The following is a 23,713-nucleotide window of genomic DNA, read 5'->3' on the forward strand; positions in this document are numbered from 1 at the left end:
GGTTTATCTGTCATTGTTCAGGGTGTATATTCAGACCCAGACCATCCTCAATAATTAAGGGTATCACAGCTCCATTCTGTTATGACAGACACATGGGTCCATTTACACCCCGAAATGTTTGCATCACGTGAGATGCAATAATCCTCATCACTAATTAAAACCTTTCCAGTTTGTCTCGCTTGGCAACCAATCTAACGCCTCTCCTCCTAGTGGATAAAGCATTCAATTGTCACGCTGAAGGCCCCGGTTCGATTCCCCACATGGGATCAATAAGTGAAGCCGATTTCTGGTGTCGCCTGCCATATTGCTAGAATATTGCTAAAAGTGCTAAAAGAACTAAACTCACTCACTCCAGTTTCTCTTGCTCGACAACCAATCAAATGGCTCTCCCCAACATGATTGAAGGACACATTTACAACATCATGGTTGTGTCAGAGCAACTATTCTGTATCTTAAAAAACAGTAAATTATGTTTATAACAAACCGTTATAACGAACAGATGGATATAAACGAACTGTTTTGGTCCTGACGACTTGCTGTATATTTTTTGTCGAGATATATAACTAAGTATGGCTATAAGGACTAAAAACTGATGGTATCCTCGAGTGTTAGAACTTTAGGTTACTGTACAAAAGAGACTGCTGAGTTCTGTCCATATCCTTCGCATTCTCTCGGTGGGGTAGCCTAGTGGTTAGTGTTGGGAATTGGTTGAAATCTCATAATTGATGATTGTTTCATTACCAACAAACAATCATCGAAAAAAATTGGTTAGCATCATTTTTCAGATTTTCTTATCCAGGTTGTTATTGCAGATACTTATAACATGATGCAACTTGCTACTTTAAAGTGATGACTAATATATCATGAACATAAACTTCCCGGAGTCTTCAAGAAATATTCAGTAATGGCTTTTCAGTTAGTGAAGTGAGTTTTCTAAGAATTAAACATGTTTTCATGCCCTGACAACTTCAACGATATGTTCCATTGTCAAGTATTTCAAAGACTAAAACAGTAGTTCCAAAATCGTTTATGTTCAATTATGAGAAAATGTGATCGATTGCTTGGTCGTTTGGTCACTACGATCAATCTTCGATTATTTCAATTAATCCGAACACCACTACTAGTGGTTAAAGCATTAGTCTGTCACACTTAGGTTCGATGCCTATGTGAAGGCCATTTCTGGTGTCCCCCCACCATGATATGGCTGAAATATTGCTAAAAGCATCATAAATCCCAATTCACTCACTCACTCACTCAATGATGTTAAGGACTGTGATGTTTGATTGAATGTCCAAATTTAGCTTCATTTTTTTCCACCGGTCTCAAAATGTCCATCATGTCCATCATAACAGAATGGAGAATTTCAATAATAATGTCGAGGATGCAACAGCCAACATAAAAGAATGATAATACAAAAACTCCATAGTGATCTTCAGCAACCCCCGCTTGTAAGAGGACGACTAACAGGATCGAGTGGTCAGGCTTACTGACCTAGTTGACATGTCATTGTATCCCAACTGCGTAGAATGATGTTCATGCTGTTGATCACTGGATTGTCTGGTCCAGACTTGATTATTTACTGACCGTCATGATATAGCTGGAATATTGCTGAGTTGGCGTAAAACAACAACCAAAGCAAACAATGGTGGAAACTGATCATTATTGTTCAAGGTGCTGATCAATGTGTATAGTCTTGTTAAGGATGTGTGCTTATGTTTGCAATGTTGGAGTCAGTGTGAAGCATGTGTGGCAAATGCTGTGCACGTTGTGCTGATCAAAACAGTTTGTTTTCTTATCTTGCAATGCCAGTAAAGGCGAAAATTGTATTTTAAGTTGTTTTAAATTTCATGTTAGAAAATGCATATTTTCTAATTTTATATACTCTTTCTCCTGACATGGTTTTATATTTTATCATGTCAAATTTTGAACAATTGAAAGTTGATGTCACCTTATTTTACATATTTCACTCTTAAGTATATCTTCATAGTGATGGGCATGGTCAGTTGAATAAACTAGCCCTTTCCATTGTGACGCTGTGTATTTCTAACTGATGGTGCAAGGTCATATTTTACATTTTTCGTTCTTTCTTTCAATACAAATTGATGCTTGCTTTTTTCATTAATTTTGATTCAAAGTTACTGAACATCAATGGTAGGGATATGAATGTGTTTATGTTGTCTGGAAATAGTTAGTCATGATTAATAATTCCTTCCATAATTTTCAACAATAAAACTAAATCCGAAATAAATAAGATTAATAAAATAAAATATTTTGGTAACTCTTTTACAAATGTGAAATATTGATATCTTACCACTGCTGTGTGTAAGATTTTTTTAATAATAAGTATAAATATCTGCATTCTAATTGAAAATAACAAGCTGTTATCTTTCAGGGTTTTTTTCTCGATATTTGTTAATGGTGACAATGAGAATCATTGTGGCATGTGATTAAGGATACCGGTAATCATTTTCATGAATTAACAGATTTGTTCAAAATTCATCTTAAAAAAATTAAAACAACAAATTATTGCAAGTGGAAATAAGAAAAGTACGTTTGAAATTGGAATGGTTTTAATTATATCTTTAGGACAAAGTTCTGCAAGCCATAAGAAACAAATCAGGCGAAATATGTCAGAGCACAGAAAGCTGTAGTAAGAATTATTTTACAGATGTTAAGCTAAACTAATTTGCTCTCAAACATTGGCAGTAAACATCGATGTAGAATTGATCTTGCACCGTAAGTTGACCTGTAATAAACCATGACTATTTGTACCCTCACAAGTGTATGTAACAAACAAAATGTACATTGAAACCATAGGTAAGTGTAAGCTTACACAGTTACACCGACTAGACTCCCCTCCTTCCATTGTGAAGGACACAAGTGAAGACACACCTTTACAAACGGTGCCTTTCCCATTTCCTTTATTCTGGTTTCTTTTTAGCATCTGCACATCCATGTCACACCTACCATGTTTCAGTTTTAGTTTTTGTAGTAAGTATATATTTGGTGCATTGTTGTTATATTTACTGTATTAAACATATCTCACAACTGTTGACAGTTTTTTCATGTTGTTTGTCATGTAACACTGTTCTATTCAGAGTTAAATATATGCCCAGCAGCCTGTGCTGTTTATGAGAATAAGGGGGCGGTGGGGTAGCCTCGTGGTTAAAGCTTGTCACGCCGAAGACCCGGGTTCGAATCCCCACATGGGTACAGTGTGTGAAGCCCATTTCTGGTGTCGCCCGCCGTGATGTTGCTGGAATATTGCTAAAAGCGGCATAAACCCAAACTGAGTCAGTCGTGGTCAAAGTGTCAGCTCATCATGGTGGTGTGTGGTCCTGTGCATAGAGCTCAGGTCACAAATCTGTTGAAGTTAAGCAACGTTGGGCACGGAGAGTCCTTCGATGGGTGACAATGTTTGGCAGCTTGACTCCTGGGAGTTTCTAGGACTATAACCTTCTAGTGCCTAACAAGCAGCTTGGGTTATACAGGGTAATAATGTTCCCTCCTAGAATTTGTGATGCGGCGTTGAACAGCTTTTATACGATGCGCCATAGAAATCCATTATCAATCTCAATATCATTGCTGGAATATCGCTAAAAGGGGTGTTAGTGAGACTCATTGTAAATTGAGGTGACGTGTGTATGTGTGACTGCTTGTACTTGCCAAGATTCCCGAGTCACGCCCAAGACCTGGGTTTGTTCCCCACTAGTGTTGGGAATTGGTTAAAATCTCATAATTGATGATTGATTCATTACAACCAATAAATCATCGACAATAATTGGTTAGCGTCAGACTCATTTATCAAATTTTCCTGGTTAGTTTGTTAACACACCAAAAAATAAAGACAAAACATGTAGTTCTTTTGAGTACTTTGCAAATTTTACACCTTTAAAGGATGACTAGCATGTTAGGAACATAAACTTCCTGGAGTCTTCAAGATAAATTCAATCATGACTTGGAACTAGCTTGCAGTGCTTATGAAATGTAACAGACAAAACCAACCTTGTCACGTGTTGTGAAAAATATTGTTAAAGCAAACAAGTGTTCCAAAATTGTTTGTGTTCGATTAGGAGAAAACATGATCGATTGCTTGGTCGTTTAGGCATTGCAACCAATCTTCGATTATTTCAATTAATCGGACCACCACTATTCCCCACATGGGTACAATGTGTGAAGCCCATTTCTGGTGTCCCCTGCCGTAATATTGCTGGAATACTGCTAAAAGCAGCGTAAAACTAAACTCATTCACTCCCTTGCCCTGACTTAAACTGGTTTTATAGTGCTAGCGCACTGAGATACCATGCCACAGTTAAGCATGAATACCCCACGCAGACGCATTATACTGACTCTGAGCCGACCAGTCCTTGTTGCACCCATTACTTCCGACCGCCAGGCAGGGACCAACAAGTACCATATTTTAACGTCTTTTGGTACGACGCGGCTGAGGATAGAACCCGCGACCTTCCGCCCTCTGTTCAGATACTCTAACAACACTACACCACAGAGGTGGTCCACTCAATGTAGCATTAAGTGGGCAATAAATGGCCACATTTCATTCTTACAAAAGATTGTCACTGTGACTATCACACCACAACACAGCAATATGTCATCCCGTCATACACCTGTGAAATTTTGACAGTAGCTTTATAGAATGTAACTTAAGGAGCCGGACATGGATACCAGGCTATGAGTGAGTTAGTTACACCGCACTCACAGCATTATTCCAGCTATATGACGGCAGTTTGGAAATAATCGAATCTGGATCAGGCGATCCAGTGATCAACATGAGCATCGATTTACGCAATTGGGAACCAATGACGTGTCAACCAAGTCAGCGAGCCTGACTACCCAATCCTGCTAGTCGCCTCTTAGGACAAGCATGGGTTGAAGACCTATTCTACCCCAGATCTTCAGCATGTGTTTATCCACATGCATTTGAAATCTATACACTATTCAGATTGTAACTGGCTATACAATGTTCAGTTAACTCTCATTTCATGTCAACATCTTTTAATTGTTGTTTATACAACTATAAGCATAGATAGTGGTGGAAACTTAACAAGATCATGAAATGGAAGTATGATTTGTCATCCATGACTTGTCTCAAACAATATAAGGACACCACTCACAGTAAAACATTGTCCTCAATTTGCTGAAACAATGGCCCTAAAGTATCAATATTCACATCCACCTGTATCCACAAATGCAACATGTCACTCGCGACAAATAAGAGTTATGTGTCGCAAAACAGCCACATAAAACTCTACACTTTCATCGAATTGCATTGTCTATTAGATGTTGCAGTGACACAGGTACCCAGCTCTGCGTGTTCCCAGTGTACATAAACACAACGCTGCGATCCAAATAGATCTGAAGGTTGCCGAAACGATACACTTGATGTCCTTCATGAGATTTGCCGGCAATGGGCATGAACAAAATGTTATTATCATTAGCTTTTCTTTCAAGCAAGTCCTTGAAGCTTGTTGGCACGGATGGGTTGATGCTCCGAACAGCTTGCATTGTCTCTGCCTGAGCTTGTGTCTGTGACGGTGGAGGCTGCACTGGTGGTTGTACATCCATCTGACGGCGCTCGGTGTGGGTGAAGTACGCCATATTTTCACGCACGCCTGGCTGGAAGTGTCCCGACACTGACTGATTCATTATCTCAAGGGCTTTGTTAAACTGTTCTTTAATCACTGTATGGGATTTCATCTCCTCGGGAAACTGTGCCTTCCATCCAAGATACCATTTGGTGATTTCGTCAAAGTTTGGCATATTGCTCAGCCAGCCACATAACACCTGAAGCCATCGTGGAAAGAAGGCTTTTTCCAACACAGATATGAGATGCTGTGTTGGAAGGATGCCGTACCAAGCCATGAACCATCTCCATGGATTCAGAACCTGTTGATGGGGATTGATGATCAGCTCCTGAATAGCCTGGCCCAACTCCGGTAAAATGTTTTTGACCAGGAATGCGTCCATGTGTCCCTGCTTGAACACCCGAAGCCATGGCTGAAGAATGATTTTCGCTGAGGCATCAGATGGATGCCAATTCACTAAAGCATTAGCAAGCTTATGTCTGATGGGAGCATAAAGGGGCTCCAATTTGTCACCCATCAGAGGAAGCCAAGGATGGATCCATGCATGTACAGGCATTGTGTCTGTGAGAGGATTCCATGCTTCAACTTCCTGTAGTAACCGTGGCAACACAAGTTGATCAAGGATGTTCTCCATGATCCATCGGGGCAAGGCTGGTTGCCAAGTCTCCAGAACGCAGACCAGAGGGTCGTAGTTTCGAACATTCCACCGCAAGATGCCGCTGCGGATTGGAGGCAGCCAGGTGTCCCAGAGAAGTCGTTGGTAGGTGTCCATGTCGTTGATGTCATGATGCTGACCGCCAGGCTCCTCCAGCAACACCCTCCACTCCTGGACTGTGTTGAAGCCATAGCCTGGTTCACTCAGTGGTTCCCAAGGTGCAAAGAAAGCCTTCATTAGTGGGAAGACCAACGCTATAGCCAACGCGTCCATGTCATACAATTTGTATTCCTCATAATAGTCTTTCTGCATCATCTTGAACACATCCACACATTCATCCAAAGTGATGGGCACCTCACAGTTTGGTTGTGTTCTTTTTTCGCAATCTTCAATAACTTCCAACAATTTTGACAGTTTCTCAAGATGCTTTTCTTCATCATCACACACAGCATCTAAACGCTTCTTTTCATGCTCTATGTTGATCACTGAATCTTTTGAATGTTTGAGTTTTCTGTCATTCAAGATAATATCTTCTTCTGACATGTCAACCAATAAATTGAGGTTGTGTAGCAATTCTGGCATGTCAAACACTCGTATCTGTTTCTCATCAGTGTAAACAACCTCTTCTTCATCTGGTTTGTCATGGCGGTGGGAAATGGCATGATAACCAGTCAAGACACGCTGCTCACGTCCAGTCATGTCAATAACCTTCACCTTGCTTGCTTTCATATCAAAAGACTTCTTCTTGCGACCTTGACCCCCATCAATAGCTTCTTGAGCAGTTTTGTACACATATTTCGGTTTCTTTGCTTTAGTCTCTGTACGCTTCCATTGGTGAAGTTCTTCCTGAAATTTCTTCTCATCCTCATCCTCTGAATCAACCACAGGGAAATCAGCCAGAGATCTTGATGACCTTTCAGTTCCATGGTAACCAATAGCTCCTTTGCCTCTTCTCTTAACTGCTTCCACTGGAGTTGTGATGCCCTGACCTTCAGATCCCAAACCCTCACCAGGTTTGTAACCCATCCTTTGTAATATTTTCTGCCCAATACCTCGTGTGTGTTTTTCCCAATCACCAAATTCTCTAGTTTCATGGTGTCCTTTAAGAAAATGGGGTGTAGCTTGTTTACTCATTCCACCCTTTGATGCAAAGGGTCTTTTGGCATGCTTTGATTTCATGGTAATGGAGGCACCGGAATCATTGGAATCACTCCCAGTCATGTCATCTTTCTTCAGTTCTCTCTTGAATCCACCACTAATGAAATTAACAGGTGCAGTATAATCTTTTTTCCTTTTACCTCCCCCAAAACTTGGCCTCTCTTCCTCTTCTTCGTCCTCTTTTTCTGCCCATATACCATATATCGCTTGGTTCTTTGATTGGCGAAAAACTCGAGGTGCAAAGGCATCTTCCAAATCCCGATCGGTTACTTCAAACCGCTCAACTTCTGGGGATGACATTTTGATATGTGAACGACGCGTGCACGTTCAAATACTGACTGGTGTTCAGAAATGATGCCAAACGTTCTCGCACCGTGTGAAGACAGGAAGTTTCTGAAACGGCAGTTAGAAAATGATAAATGAAATCCGGAAAGTAATTCACATGAAATTACATGACAATATGAAATAAAGACCTTTATAGTCTTTATAAATAATACTGTGTTATATCCGTTTGTGTTTGTAATGGTTATTAACATACAAAATAGACATCTAAGGTAATCAATTATTAATAGACAACATTTTCCACAAGAGAACAAGTTCACATTTTGTATTTCTTTGACCCTTAGTCTAGAGTGAGCTCCCTTGTGCAACAAGAGGGCGCACTATGCCTAACATGGCAGCCTCCACGATCATGCCATAGAAGAACGTGTCGGATTCAACTTTAAAGTTATATAGGTAGCAAAACACATGCATATTTTAAAGAACAGTGCCAGTTGGTTTTGCTTATGTATTGTTTGGTGTTTCGAGCTGTAATGGAACATGTGTTACGCTTGATCATACAAGGCAATAGGAGTTAACGTCGAAATCAAATATCAAATGAATAACTGCCGGGCTGTTTCAACTTTCAAGACGCTTTCCACTTCGTTTATATACACACGCATCAAAACACATTTGGCACAAGTCAGCCATTCGGTTGTCACCCAGAAAAACATACTTGAGAGCAACAAGCACTGGTGAACGTTCATGTTTATTCATGCTTATAGTATTTGGTAGTAACTGTTAGATGTGCTTGCATGCATTAGGCTTAGCCCTAGGGGTTGTTTTGCACGTTTGTCTCACTCCTTCTGTATCATAAGCTGTGTCATAAAAATTAAGCATAGCTAATGCAAGAATGATTAGTCAAATGATTGATAGTCAGTCAGTTAGGAAGTTAAAACTTTCATTTCCCGTCTTAACATTTTTGAAAATTTCAAAAGTAATTTCAGATATTACCTCTTGTAGTCCTACTTGATTCAGACAAATATACCCTTTCTAATCAATTTTGTCATCTGGAAATGGTTGTTGGTATTTTGTTCTGTATCTTCACCGTTGAAAGTATTGTTTGCAAGGTTGCTTTAGTTGCATTGTATCGGGTGCCAGTCAAATCGCCCCAGCTACAAAACGCCCCAGATTTTTTGTCAAATCGCCCCAGGTTTGGTCAAATTGCCCCAGGAGGGTAGTCAAAATGCCCCAGTGTATTTAGAATGATTAAATATATGCCATAAATGCATAGTTTTTGTCAACTTCCATGTTATATACTTCGTATAATATTATATAGTAATATTTCGGATAAATTTTCTATTAGTGTACTGATAAGAGCAAAAGTAATATTCATGTATAGACAACACTGTAAAACAAATTATTTGCATGTTATTAATGCTTTTGTAACAAATTACAAGAATAAAATGAACTGTTTGTATAGAATGTTCATTGGCCATAAATGCATAGTTTTTGTCAGCAAGTATGGTATAATACTTATCAAAACAATCTAGAGCCTTTGTTAATTAATCTTGTTAAAAGGTGAGGCCATAAATGCATAGGTTTTCTCAACAAGTATGGTATAATGCTTATCAAAACAATCTAGAGCTTTTGTTAATTAATCTTGTCAAAAAGTGTGGATAAAAACAGGCTATTAAAACATGTTCACTAATTGACAATCAATGCTGTGTTTAGTTGAAGGAAATGTTGAGGCTCGAATGTATGAGCATTTCAGGCTATAAAAACATATTCACTAATTGACCATCACCTATCGAGATTCTAAAATGTAATTTTAAACGATTCTAATATCTACAGTCATTTTGACTTAAATTTCAGTAGCAGATTTTGTCAAATCATACATTCTCGTCTCGAACTTGAATGTAGTGACCTTAATGCGCATTAATATGAAAGATTTATATCTCTGACATCATCCTGCTCTTGTGGCCATAACTATGAAGACTCTGCTCACTATTTCTTTTCATGTACTCTTTACAACGATATACGTCAAATTATGTATTTTTATACCAAAGGATTTGACCTAAACAATTTTGTTTGGAAACCAAAGCTTCTCCTCAATAGTAAACAAAGAACTTTTAATTTCAGTGCACTCTTTTATAAATTTAACAGGCAGATTTGATCCAAAATAATTTGTTTATATGACATATACTGTTTAACAATGATTGGCGTTATTTCTCATTTTTGCAACATTTATATATCATTCACATTGTACATTCATCATGATGTGTTTATCCTTCCTTCCATTGTATCCCGGAGCGGTATTCATATAAGCTTATACTTTTTTACCAATCCGGTTCCTTTCTTTGGAAATAAATGTTTAAATCATGAATATTATACCATACTTGTTATGATTACACAATGCCATTTGTTGACCAAAAACTATTTACAGCCAATAAACATATTATACAAACCTTTCATTTTACTCTTGTAATTCTTTACCAAATAATTGGTATTACAGTGTTGTCTGTACATGAATATTACTTTTGCTCTTGTTAATTTACTAATACAAAATTTATTAGAAATATCACTATATAATATTATATATAGCATATAATATGGAAGTTGACAAAAACTATGCATTTGTGGCATATATTTAACCAATTTAAATACATTAGGGCAATTTGACCAAACCTGGGGCATTTTGACCAAATTGGCTGGGGTGTTTTGTAGTTGGGGCGATTTGACTGGCACCCATTGTATCCTAATTGCATAGATCTATGCTCATGATGTCGATTACTGGATTGTCTATAGACTAACAACTAGTCTCTGATATGAACATATCTTACTGAAAAAAAGTTCATAGTAAAAACAAATAAAATATAATGAAAATGGAAAGGATCCCTGAGACCTTTTTCATTTTCAGACTAACAACTAGTCTCTGAAATGAACATATCTTACTGAAAAAAAGTTCATAGTAAAAAAATAAAAATATAATGAAAAGGAGCCCTGAGACTTTCTTCATTTTCAGAAGCTGAGGAAATCTAGACTTGCCACATTTTCTAGACTTGCGTGGGCTTTCTTGGATATATTTACTTCAGGGTCTGTACGAGAGACTAGATTGTCTAGTACAGACTCTACTTTTTACAGACCCCCACCATAACAAAACAACAAGCAAGACTATAGCTGTACTTATTATGCATTTCTGATTTTCATTTTGTATGTTCCAATGGGCTCAGCTGACAAAATGAAAAGAAATTATATCTTTAAACTTCATATTGACAATATCTCAATATGAAGGTTTTTTTTCAAAGGCTTTGTTTTTTACAAATGTCAGGCACAGGTAGCCTAATTGCTTTAGGTGTTAGAATGTTTTGTTCATGCCTTAATTTTGCCATAAGTCTATGATGGTAGCTTCAAATTCCATATTTCCCAGTTATAACTAGGTTTGTCATGGATTTTATCTATGTCTTCAATGTCAAAGAGCACTATCACTTCAGAATATCCTACAGGCCTGATATGCTGTTATACGGGAACAGTACAAGAACTGCACCTCCCTCCTTCACCCTCTTACTCACTCACCCATTCATTCACTCATATTATAGTCCGTTTGGCTCAAAAGTGGACCGATGAATTGCAATCTAACTCGAAAACTAATAAACATAAAATACTCAATGAAATGCTGATCATAATGAAAACATCATACCCACTCTGTGAGGTTTTTGCAGAATTTTTGTCCTAAAAATTAAAAAAGTTGTTTAACAAACTATCATTAAAATATTGACACAGTTCACTATTTGTTACGAGGGAGGAGTGCAGAGAAAGGGACAGCCAGATGTTCAAGAACGGATGGAGACGGCACAGCACAGGTTAATGAATAAATAACTTTGTCTGTGATCGTGCTTCTCGAACACTTGGCTGTCCCTTTCTCTGCACTCCTCCCTCGTAACAAACAGTGAACTGTGTCAATATTTTAATGATAGTTTATAATGATAGAATATAAAATGACCAAACAAATATTTGAAACATCTCATAGAGATAAGAAGAATAAGAAATAAGAAGGGTAAGATACCTTATGGATGACAGCTCCTTTCTTATGCTATGATTAGGGCTGTGCAATATAACCGGTATTAACCGGTTCAGACATGAAAACGATACGTACTGCGATATGCTGATAGAAAACCGGTATTTTGACTTGTGTTCGGAAAACTTCGTAACACTCAGAAACCTTGATGATTGTGGCAATTGTGGTAATGGTGGTGGGAATGATCGTGGTGAAAATTACATTTAAATATTATCTATATTCCTATTTTGTCATGATTAAAAGTTTTTATTAAAGCTTAATGAAGCATAGTGATTTTGTTGTGTTTTTTTCTTTATAAATAAAACATTAACTTGATCATTAGTAGTTTATTGTTAAAAAAACCTTCTTGCAATATATTACAATACATATCGCAATATAAGCTTTCGCATCGCAATATATCGCAATATGAAATTCTCTGCAATACCCACCCCTAGCTATGATGAAACATTTTTGTGTAGGTTCTTATACATGAAATAAGTTGTCATCCATAAAGTATCTTACCTTTCTTATAACTCATCAACTTCTAAAATGCCAATCAAACAGATCTCATAGAGGGTTTGGGTTGTAGGACAGTACTTCCTCTCTATTTCAAATGAATATCCCCATGGAGAGAGTGACAGAAGCGGATATAGACGTAGTCAGTCCGGCAGCCCCTAATTGGCATTCAGAGTGCCTGTGTTATTTATTTTGAGTTTGCATGATTAAAAAACACATTCCAACTTCGCTTTCCCAATCTTGTAAATGAAACTAATTAATAAAATGAAAAGTTGTTCTAAAGTGACCAATAACTGGACATCCTGAGGTCATTTTTCTTCAGCAGCAAGACATAAGAATTTAACTTACAGTTCTCATGTAAGGAGTCAATGTTAAGATTTATAAGTGTATTTATTTAGATATGTTTCAAATCTATATACTGTATGACCATTCTTATTTCATGACCATTTGTCTTCTAATTAGTTGTATTCCAACAAAATACAGAAAACAGATGGGTTGTGCTGATCTCTTGAGAACACCTCAGGCTTGCAATTCTATGTAAAAACACTCTTAATATTTCTGTGGTACAACAATATCAAACTTGCCTGTTACATGAAAAGCATTTACTAGTAAATCCCAAACCAGATGTATGTTTTTTAAACATACATTTTAATGTAGAGCATCTCTATATAAATCAGGCTGGCCATTCAGCTCCACTTACATTAGTAAGTGAGAGAGCATTGTTTTTATGCACTTTTAGCAATATTCCTGCAATATCATGGCTGGGAACACTAGAAATGGGCTTCACACATTGTACCCACAGAGGCCTAGATAAGCTGCGTATCCGGGGTAAAATACGCATATAAAATTTCCAATTACGCATTGAAAAATAATTGTTGCGTACCAATTACTCATTTAAAATGTTAGATACGCAAAAAGTTTAAAACAAATGCGTATGGAATATATTTATAAAAATCGCTTGCGTAATGAAAAAGACATCGATTGCTATCAAAAGTTATACTGTTAGTATAGGACAAGTCTTGTACTGTCAGTATAAGATGAGTGATTTTTTATGAAATCATTTCCATTATATTTAAGTTGGTTTTGATTAGGTGTGACATAAGGCAGAACATACCTGCTTAGTAAACTTACTCAATGACATAATAAATACTTAGGTGAGTAAAATGACTGAAATACGCACATATTTGAAAGCAGTGGGTAACGGAAAATGAAATACCCACTCAACATTCATAATACCCACTCCAACAAAAAAATACAGTGGGTACAGTACCCACATGAGCTAAATCTTATCTGGAGCTCTGTACCCATGTCGGGAATTGAACCCACATCTTCTGCATGACAAGTCAACACTTTAACCACTTGGCTACCCCACCGCCTCACTTACATTAACTAGCGCAAACTCGTAGATTATATGTTTTAGATCCATCAGTGTGTTAAGTTTGAGAATTCTGAATATTGATTTATTTTGCATTTCCAAAAGCTGGTGTTATCTTAAACTAGTTGTTTTTACTTAATATTTCACGAGCACATGATGTTTCTATGTCATACAATATTTATAATTTTTAAACTTTTCCTATCTCACGGTATGCTCTTCTCTCTCTTGATTCGACACTGAGTGGATCGATGTAAACTTTTTTCCCTTGGCCTCTCTTGTCCATCCGCCCAAGCACTCCATGCTACCCTCATTATAAGACAGCTTCCTAGTTGTCATGCAAAGCATGCGGCATGCACCACTAGCTACCCACGTGACTATCTCCGAAGTATGCAATAACAACTGTTTTAGTCAGTGTAACCATGGTTACCATGGTAAAAGTGCCATTTTTGACAATCCCAGTCAAGTTTTCACCAATTTGGTGCTACTTTCTTTTGGTGTCATTTTGATGTTTTAATCCTTTTTCTCTAACATTAAACAGTGTAATTGTCTTTCTTTCAGATAAACGAAGATGGCGGACTCCCGATCTGAAGACACCCCGGAAGTAGTTGAGAGTTTGCCATCTCTTCCAACAGTAACGGAACACCAGAGAGAGTTGGGGTGTCAAGCACTGAGAGAGTTTGAAAACCAACAGTTTGGACAATGCGTTTCAACCCTTCATAAACTACTGAAGGAGCGATCATCCGATGTCAAAGTGTCCCAAAACAAAGCAGTGGCTGAATTCTATCACAGTGGTTTAAAAAATGTGGAGGAGTTCAGAAAGAAACTGAATTGTGTATGTTACCATGACGTTGATAAGTCATATTCCATTGCAGTACTTAATGGCTTCAAGAGGATAATGCTACTTGCTACCACACATGCTACTGTTATGTTTGCTGGAACTAAAGTTATTTTAGATATTGTTCTGTAAACATGGTGTAAAGATAATGAACTATGAAAAGGAAAGTACAGTCAAATACTGATGAGTCGAATGCCGGTGTCTCCAATATTATGTATAACTCGAAGTACCTGTCGGTCCCGACCATTCCCTGTTATAGTTGTCATCATTTGAATACCGGTTACACGAATTCGTCTCATAAATACACACGATGACTCGAGAAGGAAATTTGGTCCCATGAGATTCAAACAACAGCAATCTTGTATACATAAGCCGAAGTCAGTCAATGAGAAGTTGATTGGTGTAGCAAACTGATCCAATTAACAAACCAGCGCGGCTAACACTTTTCCGCCATTGACGGGTGAGTTCAAAAGGCAGATTTGTGATTTTACGGAAATCACTGTCTGTGCTAATCAGACTGGAACTGATTAGGTGCCCCTATTAGTGATAGGGAAATCATTAGGTAAACAAATGCTTAGGTGGAGGAATTAGGACTTGATCATCTTTTTTTCTACCCTCACAGACAAACCTATGTCTCGAATACATCGATATGTCGAATGTATTACTTGGTCCCCAGCGATTCGACTCATCGGGATTTGACTGTAATCTGAACAATAATTATATGGGGACATTAAAGAGCTAATGGGTTCTGTCAACATCATTATCAGGCATTTGGGGGATTTCTAATAAAAGGGCAGGTAACTCTATCCTCATTTGCTTACAAGGAACCTAAAAATTTTACATGACGCTTGTCTATGTTGGTTGTGTGTTGCTGAAGATTGTGAGACCTTTCGTCGAGTGCTGTTTATGTCTTGTCTCTAAAAAAGAAAATGGGCTGCATTGTCCCACAATTTATGGCCGTAACAAGAGAGCAGAAATATAAGACTCTTTTCTTTCTTTCTTTAACCCCTGTGTTGAGTTTCGAGTAGGACACCTACTTCCCCTTGTCATCAGAACTTAAAACGGGTCACAGAGTGATCTCCCTGCCTGCATTTAATGAGAACAGACCCTTGTGGTTCAAACAGGAGAATGTTCTTGAGGTCCTCTGTTATATTTGAATGAAATCTCAAACTGTGATATTCGGTGAACGGTCCCTTGGGTGACAACAAGGACTCTCTTACTTTTAAGCATTGTTCTGAACACTCGAACCCAAAGTGTTAAGATGATGCTCACAACATCAACCACTGGTTTGTCCAGCTCATTCTTTACAGGCAGCCTTGTTACAGTTGAAGTAATGCTGTCTTTGGATTTACAATGTCCATTCACTCACTACACATGTACTTTTCATTGCGGGGCGGTGGGGTAGCCTAGTGGTTAAAGCGTTCGCTCGTCACGCCGAAGACCCGGGTTCGATTCCCCACGTGGGTACAATGTGTTAAGCCCATTTCTGATGTCCCCCGCCGTGATATTGCTGGAATATTGCTAAAAGCGGCGTAAAACTAAACTCACTCACTCACTCACTCACTCACTCACTTTTCATTGATATTATAAACTTTGCTATTGTGGGGGAGGTAGGGTAGCCTAGTGGTTCAAGCGTTTCCTCATCACACTGAAGGCCTGAGTTGGATTCCCCACAATGTGTGAACCCCATTTATTGTGTCCCCAACCATGATATTGCTGGAATATTGCTAAAAGCGGCATGAAACCCAACTCACTCACTCACTCATTCCAGTGACCAGTGAAGGTCCGGGTTAGAATGAATCTTCGGTAACCCATGCTTGTCATAAGAGGCGACTAACGGGATCGTGTTTCAGGCTTGCTTTCTTGGTTGATACATGCCATCGGTACCCAATTGCACAGATCGATGGTCATATTGTTGATCACTGGATTGTCTGGTCCAGACTCGATTATTTACAGACTACCGCCCATATAGCTGGAATATTGCTGACTGCGGCATAAAACTAAACTCACTCGCTCATTCCCGTTCTAATTTTTATCCCAGTTCTCCATCAACCCTGATGCATTCGACAGCTTGGAAGATATGGACCATGCGTTCGTGTACTACAACCAGGCCGTGCTTCTGTACCATCTCAGACAGTACCGGGCGTCTCTCAGTCTCCTGGATAAGTTATTTCAGTGCATTGAACCGCTGGGTAAGATGTACTAAATTTTACTAATTAGGTGGTAGAATGGGTCAGAAGGAAAGTTCACATCTTCTCTGACCAAGTTGTTTTCGGTTCATTCAGATGAAGCAACATGATTGTGGTTAGGGTTTTTACCACCAGAGAATAAGTTTGAAAGTGTTAACTTTACTCAAGTCCACCTCCTTGCTACAGAAAGCTTTTTTCGGTCTGCAAAATTTGGCCAATCTACAGTCACATACAGTATGCTTGGTTAACGAATGTGTACGTATATGTGGTGTTCCAATTAATTGAAATAATCGAAGATTGTTTGAAGTGACTAAACGACCAAGCAATCGATCACATTTTCTCATAATCGAACACAAACAATTTTGGAACTGCTGTTTTAGTCTTTGAAACACTTGACGATGGAACATATCTTCGAAGTTGTCGGCCTGAAAACTTGTTTAATTCTTAGAAAACTCACTTCACTAACTGAAAAGTCATGACTGAATATTTCTTGAAGACCCCAGAAGGTTTATGTTCATGATATATCAACATCACTTTAAAGTAGCAAGGTGCATCATGTTATACATATCTGCAATAACAACCTGGATAGGAAAATCTGAAAATTGACGCGAACCAATTTTTATCGGTGATTGTTCGTTGGTAATGAAGCAATCATCAATTGTGAGATTTCAACCAATTCCCAACACTAGTACGTATGGGTGGCTGGAGTACTGGAGAGGAAAGGAGAGTCATACTTATCATGCTTGTAAGAGAGGGAATCATATAAATCTGGGGCTGTGGGTTAGCCTAGTGGTTTAGGCGTTCTCTCATCACGCCGAAGACAGGGGTTCGATTCCCCCCATGGAAACAATGTGTGAAGCTCATTGCTGGTGTCCCCCGCAGTGATATTGCTGGACTATTGCCAAAAGCGGTGTGAAACTAAACTCACTCACTTATCTATACCTGCTCAGAGATCCCAAGCCTGCAGCAGATTGTAATGGAGTTTCTCGATTTTGAATTAGAAAATTTCCAAATTCATCCGAATTTACATAATTAAGAACATCAAATTTGTACAGTATCATGATTTTGTCCCAGTTCACTGCCATAGTCACATAGTTTGGAATCCTAGATAAATCCTGGCAACTAACGGAAAGCCTAGCTGTAGACACGTGGCTACCAGTGGTTTTGATAGTATATTTAAAACACTGATTGACCGGTGGAGAACCAGGTTAGAATTGATCTTCAGCAACCCATGCTTGTCGTAAGAGGCGTCAAACGGCATCGGGTGGTCAGTCTCGCTGACATCTCATCGTATCCCAATTGCTTAGATTGATGCTCATGCTGTTGATCACTGGATTGTCTAGTCCAGACTTGATTATTTACAGACCACCTCCATATAGCTGGATTATGCAGAGTGTGGTGTAAAATTCACTCATTAAAACACTGCTTTAACTGTAACATTATATGGGATTGGGAATGAGTGTCATTAAGCAATTAAAAATAATTTTAGTAAGCGAGTTGTCTAGTATCGATACAGAAGAAAACATGTATCTTGGCTTATCAGTGCATCCCTGTACTGTTTCATCCTTAGCTTTCTGCTTACTTTAGTTTCCAAGTGTCTTTGAATGTGAGCTTCGGTACCTCTGGTTATGACAATATATGCTAATAGTCAGTATTTCTCCACAGAAGAACTCCTAGCCAGAAAGGTGCTTCTGCTGCTCGTGGAGCTGTACTTGTGCACGTTTCAGGTGAGAGAGGATCAGTGATGCTTATTTTGCCATAAGGCAAAAAAAAATATATGTCCGTTTCCGGTAACCCAACTGACCCTATCCTAACCCCCCGACCCTAAATCTTTCTTTAACCAAGTCAATATCATGACTGGAGTGCATTTCAATTTTCATTTTTATCCAAATCAAGTATAATATTTTTATGTTTTTCAATGTACATAGGGCTAAAATGGATTGCACTGAATTGGCATAATGGGCTCTCACTGACAAAACCTGCAAATTAATAACATAAATAATGATTTCATTTCGAAATCTTTCAATGTTTCATCACAAGGCATTGTCACTACATGATATGGTACTCTTGAAAACCTTCTCAGGTGCCCACCTGGTGCTACTGGCTGCCTCCGTGGTGTAGCGGTTAGAGCGTCTGCCCGGAGAGCGGAAGGTCGCGGGTTCGATCCCCGACCGCGTCATACCAAAAGACGTTAAAATATGGTACTTGTTGGTCCCTGCCTGGCGCTCGGCATTAATGGGTACAACAAGGACTGGTCGGTATACTGTGTCTGAGTGGGGTATTCATGCATGGTATCTCAGTGGGCTAGCACTATAAAACCAGCTTAAGTCTGGGCTAGTACAAGCAGCCGCACATACACATACACACGCATGCACGTCGTCATATGAGCAAAATATTCTCAAGCACGACGTTAAACCCAATTTCACCTCACCTCACCAGGTGCTACTAAAAAAAATATTTAAAGAGCGGAAAAAAAACATAAAACCGACCCACCCACCCTATTTTTGAAAAGCATGTAATAGGAAGGGACATATATATGTTTTGACCTAGGTGTGGTCATGATGGTTATACTATTGGAATCAGGGGTTCAAAAATTTTTTAAAAAGCCACTTGCCACAGGGCAAGTTACTTTAAGAAAGTAACCTGTCCTGACTAATTTTCCACTTGCCCTGATTTTATGCCATAATTATGATGATGTAATTATGAAAGAAGAAATCAACATGGTTTTTGATGTTAATGTTTACTGGACTTTATTATCATTGCGAAATGTAATAGCTACATTTTGAGCAGATATGAAATTAAATCCAAGTTTATTTGCGGTTTGAAATCATAAGTGGAAATTATCTAGTAGCCCACGGACAAGTAAGATACCATTATTTGATTGCCCGAAATGAAAACTGACTTGTCCCGGGCGTCGGGCGATGGGATTTTTGAACCCCTGGGAATTCAGTGTCGGAACAGGTCCCCCACCAGCAGTGTAGGTCGTACCAGTGATCAGGACTTTAGGCCTAAAAAAAATAATGTTGTGGTTCCTATTACCCGACCGACCCTTGAATTCTGGTGCCGACCCTATTTTTTTTAATTGGTATGAACAAAATAAGCTTTCAGATACCATTGTTTTTTCCCAGCACTGACAGACATCGGTCATTCTGACAGAGAAAGTCAACATGATGGCCACAAGCTTGATTAATAAACAATTATACATTGATAAATGTGTTATTAGTTTGTACTTTACGTCTAAAAAATTATGTTAAAAAACAAATTCCTACCTACCTACCCTAAATTTTAAAGAGGTGTAATCGGAACCACAACATTTTAAAAAAAATTTTGGCCTCATTTGAATGATGAGGAACTGGCTAGAAGCATGACTGTTAATGTTCATGTTATGCAGTTTTATGAATATATTCATTACCTGTACGGGGCGGTGGGGTAGACTAGTGGTTAAAGCGAATATTTCGCTTGGTATGATTATTGACAAAAATCCCACGCGAAAATAACTACGATTACAGTAAGCAATTTCTGCTGTTTTACAATGCCAACTCACTAGTATTCATCTCACAGAGGCAGAACTTCAGCGTTTCTTTGACACTGAAGTTAAGCCAACAGGTTCAGTTTTTCCAGTAGTAGGGCAGTGTGGTAGCCTAGTGGTGAAAGCGTTCACTTGTCTCACTGAAGACCTAGGTTCGATTCCCCACATGGGTACAATGTGTGAAGCCCATTTCTGGTGTCCCCTGCTGTGATATTGCTGGAATATTGCTAAATGTGATGTAGACTATACTCACTCTTCCAGTATATCATCATATGAACATTGAACATAATTACAGACGAGCTTTGTCTTCTTGCTTCATGTAATTTGTATATAGCACCATCGCATCAATGACCAAAGATAGCCACAAAAATAGGTCAAGTTCAGCCAGGTCAAAGTTCGCGGTGGAGAGACGGGCATTCAGAATACCGACTACTGTTAAAGCAAAGTCATTTTAAACTTTTACAGTTCAGTTTCGAAATAACAAAAAGAATGCCCATTGAGCAATCTAAAAAATGCTTAGTTTTGAATTCTTTGTCATTGAATACTTATGTGTGACAGCCGGAGAAGGCAATGGGCATGCTGAGCTACATGGAAAAGACCTACTTTAATGGTAAACATGGCGCCGGGCAGGGCACGCCGGAGAAGCCAGAGAAGGGAAAGGACCACAAGGACAGCTCCGAGAATTCCGTGGAGGCGTGGAGACCTCGGATCAGTGTTGTGAGTTGATCTTTAAATCTTTCAGTCCAGAGCCCCGTTTCACAAAGCTCTCGTAAGCCTAAGATCTTGTAACTTTTCTCATAGCATTCGTGCCTCCTATACTGTAACATAGGAGGTACTAATGCTACGAGAAAAGTTACGAGATCTTAGGCTTACGAGAGCTTTGTGAAACGGGGCCAAGGCTTGATCGATGTTAACTTTTGGAATCACAGTAACAGAGGAGCTGGAATGTGCTTGAGAGGATTTTGGTTGAGAATCGGTCTCTGCAACCTGTGCTGTCGTAAGAAGTGACAGAATAGATCCGATGGTCAAGCTAAGTCATTTGTTTGTCTTATATTGTCTTGTATTGTTTGTTAGGAAATTGATAATTTACAGGCTGACATTCAGCTACTTCATTGTTTTATTCATGTGCTTTCCTAAATTCATGAATTTTTAATTGCTCTCAAGAATGAAATATTTTGTGCACTCAATCAGACCAAGTTCTTAGAAGCCTCGACATTGATGGGCTTATTTGAAAGGTCACCAGATGGGCAGAAGATGTCAGATTTTATGAAAATCATGATTTGACTTAATCATAACCTGCTTCCACTGTTTAGACTGAGCATTGTTTAGCAGGGTGTTTCGTCATCACACTGATGGCTTGTCTGATCTTGGATCAGGAAGTCTGTGGTTTAATTTGTCGCACAAATTTACACAATTCTGACTGGCCAAAATTTTCTGAAATCTTTATGTTTCAATGAATGCACAAAAAGTTGCATTCATGCTTCACTCAAACATATATTTGGCTTGCTTATATTTTTCCTTATCCTGACTCATGCTTATTGCTTGTCTTCTTCTTCTTGCGAACATAGTGGAACCGTGTATCTCCCAATTGAAGTTCCTTCAATTAAAAATCACTAATTAGTACTCACCACGAGTTACCTCCCTTCCACAAGCGGCGGCGAGAGCCACCTGAACCCATGTGCCTCACTCTCTCCTTCTTCGCCCAGTGAGCTGGACGTGAGAGCGCCTGTGTCTCCCAACACACTATATCCTTTATTTATATTTAGTTTAGTACCTCTTATATTCAGTTATAGAGGTGTAACTAGTATCCTTATTCAACTTGCATTGATTATTAGTCGTGTTTCTGCTGTTTTATTCACGGTTAGCGTGTTTGTTCAACAGTTTCGTTAATGAGAATCTGCACAGGTTGTAAACTTCGTTATTCGCTACCGATCCACATTTAAAATGCCCTAGTTGCATTACTCCATGTTCTATTGTTTCTCGTTGTAAATTATGTATTAATTTACCAATTTCTGCCTTTGATAAATATTTATGTTCCGTTTTGAGGGCGGAAGGCAGATAAATCTACATAAACAATCTTCAGTCATGGCTAATAGATCGGAAGCTATTATACCCTGTCAACTGTTGACTGGCGACCCGCCACCGGCTGGTGGCATGCGGAGTTTCCCTCGGGGGATAAGCGTGGGGCACAGTCCGCTATGTCCAAGAAGCGACCTGCATCTCAAGACATTCCGTCTTCACAGTCTAAGACTAGGAAGCGTCCACATCATCTCAGCGTGCGGCGAACCCCCAGGTCCACAGCCGTCAAAGGGAAATCTCACGAAAACTACAAATAATTTTGCCTCCGATATTCTACCTGTCTCAGAATTATGTTTATATGATGATGACATTCCGATTATCATTCAGATGTGCGTCATAAGAAGCGTCCAGTATCTGCTACCGTCACTACAGCGCAGATAAACACGCAACCAGAGATGCCTACGCTGGCGCCTGAGTTTTGATTGAGGGTCCCGTCACTTTCACAGAGAGGCCACCCTCAGCGCCAAGCGCAGACCGTCCCAGGCGACCTGGTTAACCAAATCATGAGACTGATGGAGGACCGTTACGGTTTACAGAGGCCCCAGCCGCGGGCCCCAGAGCCCAACCCTTAATAAGTCATACAGGGCCCCAGAGCCGCCTTGGCTTCAGCGTAGGACCCCAGAGCCCACAAAGCAGCGCTCTCGAAGGCAACCCAGCCCGTGGCGATCACTTCGCATAAAGGAAGTCCCAGGCGCCTCAGCGAAGAGCTAGAGCCTATCCAGTTGCGAGGGACATCGCGGCGGAGAAGGAGGCCGCCCGAGCCCACACCCTGTAGAACACAGAGGTGGATTCGCGAAGCAGCAAGCTAGCATATGTCGATTCGGACACTGACTTCGATACATTAGCGAAGGTCGCGAAGGCTAAGTGACTCCATATCTACCTCGCCCAGAAGATTTAGAAGAGCTTAGCGAAGTCCCCAGCGTTAGCCGAGGATGTCTCCTCAAGGTCTCCTTACACTAGCCACTTTCGTCAGTCCGTTCACCACAGTCCTCTCATAGATCTTCCTACAGATCTAGGACTCCGACATGTGACCCTACATCAGAGGAAGAAGGTATCATTTTCTCAGATGCTGAGATCAGATACTGGATGGTGAATGAGTTACAACTTGCTTCCCCATCGAAGAGCGAGAATTCAACTCAGACTTACCTGATGAAGGATGATGATGTAGACAATATCACCTTACCTCCTATTGATCCGATTGCAGCGGTACCAGCTAATTTGGATACAGCCTGTTCCAAATCTTCAAAGTCCAATCTACACATTTCCGGTCTTCAATGCCAAGAAATTTGCTGGACACAATATGGACCCTTTTCAAGGCCCAGGATATTGATGACAACTTTAAATTAATCAGCGATGCCAAGTCCAGAAGTTACAAAGTAGGCGATGCAAATTAAGCTCAACTAGATACCATCGCCAGGAGGATGTTCTTTGGATTGAATAGATCTAGAGCGATTAATGA

The 23,713-nt window shown here is 39.4% G+C and overlaps 2 protein-coding genes across 6 annotated transcripts in view; one reads left to right on the plus strand and one right to left on the minus strand.

The window, feature by feature from the left end:
- Positions 1–4,996: 4,996 nt before the first annotated feature.
- Positions 4,997–7,828, minus strand: LOC124288786 (tuftelin-interacting protein 11-like). The gene has a single exon (XM_046725311.1). The coding sequence runs from the start codon at positions 7,714–7,716 to the stop codon at positions 5,275–5,277; it is 2,442 nt and encodes an 813-aa protein (XP_046581267.1). The 5' UTR covers positions 7,717–7,828; the 3' UTR covers positions 4,997–5,274.
- Positions 7,829–8,032: 204 nt separating this feature from the next.
- Positions 8,033–23,713, plus strand: part of LOC124288787 (CCR4-NOT transcription complex subunit 10-like) — a 36,805-nt gene continuing 21,124 nt past the window's right edge. For 2 of the 5 annotated variants that reach the window (XM_046725313.1, XM_046725317.1), the window contains exons 1-5: positions 8,033–8,151; positions 14,181–14,454; positions 16,499–16,649; positions 18,312–18,373; positions 20,734–20,892. In XM_046725313.1, coding sequence (XP_046581269.1) covers positions 14,191–14,454; positions 16,499–16,649; positions 18,312–18,373; positions 20,734–20,892 — 636 coding nt within the window. In that variant the 5' untranslated portion in view covers positions 8,033–8,151; positions 14,181–14,190. Of the gene's footprint in view, positions 8,189–8,210; positions 8,430–14,180; positions 14,455–16,498; positions 16,650–18,311; positions 18,374–20,733; positions 20,893–23,713 lie in introns of those variants that run through there. The other 3 variants (XM_046725316.1, XM_046725314.1, XM_046725315.1) reach the window with 3 other exon arrangements.

Source organism: Haliotis rubra, unplaced genomic scaffold, assembly GCF_003918875.1.
Source record: "Haliotis rubra isolate DU_JTF1 unplaced genomic scaffold, ASM391887v1 Scf424, whole genome shotgun sequence".
Taxonomy (NCBI): Eukaryota; Metazoa; Mollusca; class Gastropoda; order Lepetellida; family Haliotidae; genus Haliotis; species Haliotis rubra.

Excerpts from the sequence above, each read along its gene's own strand:
- LOC124288786 (XM_046725311.1), bottom strand. The coding sequence starts at position 7,716 with ATGTCATCCCCAGAAGTTGAGCGGTTTGAAGTAACCGATCGGGATTTG.